This window comes from Chrysemys picta, unplaced genomic scaffold (assembly GCF_011386835.1).
Source record: "Chrysemys picta bellii isolate R12L10 unplaced genomic scaffold, ASM1138683v2 scaf1235, whole genome shotgun sequence".
Taxonomy (NCBI): Eukaryota; Metazoa; Chordata; order Testudines; family Emydidae; genus Chrysemys; species Chrysemys picta.
This window is the reverse complement of record NW_027053942.1, coordinates 5,640-12,173: the sequence shown is the minus strand read 5'-3', so window position 1 is coordinate 12,173 and position 6,534 is coordinate 5,640. Positions and strand designations below refer to the sequence as shown.

Here is a 6,534-nt window from a genome sequence, read left to right as displayed (position 1 = left end):
TGATTGGTAGAGGGAGGTGGGAGGAATTCTTAGAGGGGTCACATGAACCCGATCCGGATGGGTCACCCCGCCCCGGAACTCCCCCATATTGGTCAAATCTCCCCTCTGGACAGGCCTACACAGACGAAAACCATTCTGATTGGTAGAGGGAGGTGGGAGGAGTTCTTAGAGGGGTCACATGAACCCCTTCCGGATGGTTCACCCCGCCCTGGAACTCCCTCATATTGGTCAAATCTCCTCTTGGGACAGGCCTACGCGGGTGAAACCCATTCTGATTGGTAGAGGGCAGTGGGAGGAGTTCTTATAGGGGTAACATGACACACTTTGCTTCCGGTCATGTGTCCGCCTTGACACCAGAAGTAATACCCCCCATGTGTGGGTCTTCCGGTGACAAGTGGTCGGGGCTTAAGGGGTCAAGGGGCGGGGTTGACGGTAGGGCTTTATACTACTACCAAACACCCTTGGAGGCCCTTGCCTTCCAAAAGGGTGGCTTTGTAAATTTAGTATTAGGTGTTCTTGAACGAGGGTCCTTGGACATTTGAGACTTCACTGTGTTTTGAAGTTTGGAGAAGGTTTGCCTGAGGCACATTAAGATCCGTTTGAGAACTGGAACTTTGTTCCTTGAAGGGGATGGTGTCCTAGCTCTGGAGGCCTTTTCTGGCTTTGGAGGAGAACCGTCAGGACTCCCAGTTGCTTTCTCCCCGGCTTGTGAAAGCCCTGTTGTACTTGTAGCAATGGACACCATCTTTGGTTGCTTGGTGGGGGCCGTTTTCCCTATTCCATCCTGCGTCTTGCTCCTGTCTGCTGGAAGGAGCCACACCACGGGCAGCTTGTTGTGGTTGGATGACGCTGAGGAGTCTCCTGGAGTCCATCGCTGTGGAATTCCATGGGATCTTCTGGGCAAGTCAGCACCTGCAGAGCCAGCAGGTCTCTTCCGTCGAACCTTATCGCACTTGCAGACTCTGATTGGCGGCTGGTCCCTGGAGAGCTTTGAAGTCACAGTTCCATCGAACCCGTGTGGAGCCGTGATGTCTCGAAGACCATGCAGCTCAGCAGATACTTGTGTCTCCTCCTGAGTTTTCTGACCCTTCTCCTTTCCTGGATGTGCCTTGCGGCACAGCTGGCAGACTGAGACCTGGCCCGCCAAGGGGCGGGAGCTGCTCAACATTTCCATCAGGTGCTTGATCTGCAGGTCGTGCGCAGCCTGCCCAGCAACAAGAGAGTCAAGAATGGATCTTGTCAGCTGCCCAGAGCCTGGTGCCTCTGGGGCAACCTGGTGGCATTGGCTCTTGGGATGATCTGCCCTGCTCTCACCTGTCTGTGCCCCTGGCCTCAGGCAAGAGCCTTCTCCCGAGATAACCTTCCTCTCCATGTGCAGCTCCAGCGTCTCTTCTGTCCCTTTGGTGCTGCTCACACCGGTAAGGGGCTTTCTCAACTCACTCCCATAAATGTGGAGTGTCGCTGCGATCAACTTCTCTGTTCCTGCGGTTTCTGGAGGTGGCGATGTCAGATCCACCCCTGCTGGCAGAGTGCAGCGATCTGGGTTAGCCTGGTTTCCTTCTGCACTCTCACTCCTGCCCATCTCCATGGTGGTATCTTCCACTGGCGTTGGAGGACGTGTGGAACAAGAGGAGCTTGTGCTTTGCTTCCCTGTCTGCGATACGCTGCCATGGTCTGGGGTTTCTTTCCCTGTCGAAGCTGCTGCCCCACGATGCTTCCAGGAGTAAGACCTGGCCATTTGCTGCCTTCTGTTGGTGGGTAGGGCATGCACATCCTCCAGCCACCTCTGACTGGGGGCCCTTAGAGGAAACTGAATAGACCGAGCCTTCTTGGAACGCACCTGAAACGGTGACCGGTACGGAGTCACAATGCCCCCGCAGGTAGGGTGAGAGAGCCGGCCTCTCTCCTCTGGGGAAGGAGACATGAACCTCCTCAGGGAATCCTGGATCCTCATGGGCAGTCCCCATCTTTGCTGCACTTGCATCTTTATAATGTGGAACTCCAGCTGCTTTTTAACGTCCCTCGCAAGGAAGAGCAGCTCCACAAGGATGGGAACCACCTCAACCTTGGGCTTTGCCTTCAGGGAGGACAGCTTGGGAACCGGGGGCAGGAAAGCCCGCAGGGATTTCCACTGGGCATCCGGCAAACCCCACTCCTGCTGCAGCTTCTTCCACTGCGTGTGCCAGTCCAACTTCTCCCTGACCTCATCAAGCAGGAAATCGGTCTCCATCTCACTGAATTCCACCCCAGCTCCCTTGGCTGGGACGGTGTGAGGCACCTTTGCCGGGGGCTCTGGGTCCAGGGTGAGCAGCCCCCACTGCATGACGAGATGCTTACGCCTTATGTGGAGTTTGATGGGGTGGGCAGGCTGTTGTCCCATCGTTGGCAATGCCGCTGTCCTGGGCTTGCCTGGCTCCCTAGGGGGGCGGAGTGGCCCAGGCAGGGCAGTCTCTTTCAGGAGGGGAGAATCTCTGTGCGACTCTCCCACCATCTTAGGAAACACCTTCATTTGGATCTCCAGGCATTTCTGAGCCACGTGCTCCTGCAGCTTGACCACCGCCGTGGGCACAAGCCTTGCCATTATGGCATCAGGGGATGCCATGATCCTGTGGGCCTTTTGGGGCAGGGATCCCGAGAGGCACACACATGGTTCCTGGATCTCCTGGGCATGCTGAGGGCCGGCATCGGATCTCAGGGGCGTTGGGACCTTTGCTGTAAATCCACATTTGGGCCGATCTGTGTTGAATTCCCATTGCCGCTTGGTGTCCCGCTCCCCCAGCAATGGCTCCCCCAGGATGGGGGTTTGTGGAGCTGGAGGCAGAGGAGCTGTGTGGGGTTTCTGGGGGGTGAGGGGTAAGCCCTGCTCGTGCTGGAGTCTCTTTGAGTGCACGTGACAGTCCAGCTCCTCCCGGACTTCAACGCTTAGGAAAAGGCCCCTGCTCATGTTGAACTTCACCCTGGGGTCTCTGTCCGGTGGGCGTAGAGCAGGGGCGTTAGGGATCACCTTGGCCAGTGACTCAGTGGATAGGGTAGGTGCCCCCAGTTGGCTCTGCAGATGCTTCTGTCGGATGTTGAAGTCTGAGCCATGGGCTGACGTCTGGTCCAAACCTGTGGTCTGCTCTCGCCGGTCTTGTCTGCTGTGGGCAGGAGGCCTGGGGAGAGGCTGGGCTTGGATGGGATGAGTGGATCCTTCCCAGCCTGCGACAGGCGTGATCTCCCTTGTGCGGCAGAGGGGCTCTGATTGAGTCACGGAGGCTTCTGCCAGGGAAAAGGAGCTGTGACTCCAGAGGGAAGAGGGGATGGATTCCATAGAGGAATAGGAGAACTGGCTCGCCGCAGATGTCGTCACACTTGGCCTGTGGGAGAGAGCAGACAGGGACAGATGGGACATGGCCCTGCTGAGCTAAGCCTTCCAACTGTACTGCAATGGGGCAGTGCCTAGGCATGCATGGCACACCACACTCTGACACAAGGACATCAACTGGCTGACGAAGGACTGAGAGGGGGAGCTGGCACTCAATTGATCTATAACGATAACCCCTTTGTCACACGCACATGTGCACCACCTAGCACAATGGGGCCTTGAGCATGATTGGGGACCTAGTGCTATTTTAATAGAAAGATTAGCTAACAAAAATTGGTTTGGGTGAGGAAGATGTGAGCATGTGAGTGTAACCCTTGCCAGAGCATGTTGTGAAGGCCAAGACCATAAACAGGGGTCAAAAAAGAACTTTACACCGGATTCCAGGCCAGGGACCCTCAACCCAGCAGTTCTGGGCTTTCCTCTCCCAGCTTTCCCTGCTACTTCCCTGGACTGCTTCCTGCCACTCCTGGTTCCCCTCCTTGCTCTGGGTGCACCAGCTCCAAACACGTCCCCCTCTGCCCAGGGAGGGGTGCCCTTTCCCAGCAGCAGCCCCTGTCTGTTGCCAGCTTCCTGGCCTTATGGGCCCCGCCTATTCCTGCCCAGCTGAGCCTGCTTGCCATCAATTCCCTGCTCCTTGGATCTTCCTCCAGGGACACCATGTACAGTTAATGGGTCTGCCTGGCCACCTTAGCCCCTTCCAGTCCTGTGTGGGGTGGACACCCCGTCCCAGGGGGTCATCTGATTGCTGTTTCTTTCAAACACAGCAGGGAGCAGGGGCAGGTTCTGGACAGTCGCCTGCTGGGAGATATTGCCGGAAAGAAGGATTTGATCCTATTCACAACCCAGCTTGTGGTCTCTGCATTTAATTTCTGATAATCCCTCACCTCACTGTCACTGGTATCTCACCTTGGAAGCTAAAGCCTCTTAGTGGCTTTTTCCCTGTTATTTTAGGATCCTGGAGTGTCTGGTTTTCTCTGCTCCCTCCTCTCTCCATTCACTATCCGATCCCACCCAGCCCCCAGTCTGGTGCCCCCCGTGCAGTTGCCTTACGGTATCAGAACTTCATCCAGGTGTCTGGCCACGTACTCTATCCTCCTCTCAGCGATCCTGAGGGTGTGAGCCAAGGGGAGCTTCTCCAGGTGCATGCGGCAGCTGTGGAACAGAGAGAGCAGGTAGCTGAGTGCCGGCCCTGCCCTCAGGCCCTCTTTTACCCAGAGGGGCGGCACTGAAAGCCTCCCTGTCCCATTCTCCACTGAGGCAGCCTCCTCCTCTGCAATACCCAGGCCTTGGATGTTCTGGTTTTGGGTTAGCTGGATTGTTAGGTGACCCCTGTCTAGTGTGGAGAAGGGGAGAGTGTATCCTGCTGGCAGCGTGTGTGTCATGTCCCTTCCACAGAAGCTATCAACATATAGGATAACAGCCTACTACAGCTACCAACTAATGCAGCTGCCTCTTTAGCTCTAAGGGGTGCTTTCTGCTGCAGAGCTGAAGGTCCAGGGTTCAAATCCTACTGGGAACCCATGCTGGGGGACTTGAGGTGCAAGAGGGGCCATTACACAAGTGCTGCCGGATCCCTTTCACCCTAATCACCGTACCAGAAAGACCAGCCTTCCTCCTGACCTCTCCACCTCACCTTTCTGGTGTGCACGGGGCTGCTCCCATCAAACATGTTTTCCCCCTCTTGGGAGGGGAGGATGGTCCACTCCAGTCGACACAATCTACCGCCGTCCCCCCTTCCCCCGCAGGTTAAATGAGCTGCATGATGCTAGAGTAAGGGAATGACCCACTGTACGATGCATGGGGGTGGATTAGAGATGGCAGCTTCTGCTGGGTGGGAAAGAATTGCATGATTCTAAGGAGAATAGTTGCTTGCCTGGTCTATAGGTCGGGGCAGGGGAGGGATTACTAGGGCTACTGCCCCTGGGGGGGGGGGATGAATTGCATGACACGAGAGGAGGGGACTGACCCACTGCAGATTTATGGAGCCGGGCATTGCTTACCATGCCTCTAGGCGTGCACAAGCCTCCTCCAAATCCTCCTCACAGCGTCCAAAACCTGCCAGAGGTGAGACATAAAGGAGACATTGAGCTGCTTGGGCACCCTCTGCTTCCTAGTGCCCCAGAGCCCCAGATTTCAGGGGCCCCAGCCAGTGCCTCTGCACGACTGTGGGCATGACTGTGCCTTCGCAGGAAGAGGGGAGGCAGGTGAGGGAATAGACCCTATTTCTCTGCTTTGCGTGGGGCCCGAGTTCGCCACCACAGCTGTGGGGTCAGGGGCTGCTTACCTTTCGGTTTCTTCCTTTTGTCCCTGTGCCTCGTCTTCCTCGGAGAAGCCTGTCACACACAGAGAAAGCAGCAGGGTTATAAGAGAACTCCTCAATAAAACGGGGATAACAATGAGCCAGAGGTGATTGCCATGTGGGGCCAGAGGGAAGTTTTTCCTTGTGGGAGAGTTTTGCACTAGGAGGCATCATGGGTAGGCATTGTGCTTTTCTATGATGCAGCCAATATACGGCACACAGCACAACCCATAACAGGGGTCACTGGAATAATCCAGGGGTTGGAGAAACAGGGATTGCTGGTACCAGGAGCCTGCAGAGTTTAGAAGCATTGCAGGAGAGAATAGAAGTGCTGTTGCTGGGTCTGGTTCTCTCCCCCACTCCCCCGCCAGTTATGAATTGCAAAACTGGTTTTTAGAATAAACCAAAACCAAGTTTATTAACTACAAAAGGTAAATTTCAAGAGATTATAAGGGATAGCACACAGATCAAAGCAGATTCCTGAGCAAATCAAACAAAACACGCAACCTAACCTTAATACGCTAAATTAACTGGTTAATAGTAGAAAGCAACAGAGGGTCCTGTGGCACCTTTAAGACTAACAGAAGTATTGGGAGCATAAGCTTTCGTAGGTAAGAATCTCACTTCTTCTGATACTTGGTTAATAGTAGCACATTCTCACCCTAAATGTTGTTTTGTGCAGGTTGCAAAGTTTCTTGAAGGTAAACTGCACTGATTGCAGCTTAAATATCCAGGTATTCCTTTCACAGGCTAGATCTTTCCCCCCTGGGCTCAGCCCCCCCTCCTCCCCCTCAGTTTAGTTCCTTTGTTTCTCCAGGTGTTTTCAGCAGTCTTCCATTTTGGGCAGGGAGGTGGTGGAGAAGAACCTAGA

The 6,534-nt window shown here is 54.9% G+C and overlaps 1 protein-coding gene across 1 annotated transcript; it reads right to left on the bottom strand.

The window, feature by feature from the left end:
• Positions 1–726: 726 nt before the first annotated feature.
• LOC135979802 (uncharacterized) lies at positions 727–6,133 on the bottom strand (the record flags this gene model as incomplete). The annotated part of the gene is made up of 5 exons (XM_065580001.1): positions 5,649–6,133; positions 5,365–5,419; positions 4,415–4,516; positions 2,066–3,356; positions 727–1,204 (listed from the first exon to the last, which is right to left on the bottom strand). Coding segments are annotated over exons 3-5 (1,864 nt in total), but the record flags the coding sequence as incomplete, so codon positions are not given.
• Positions 6,134–6,534: the final 401 nt, after the last annotated feature.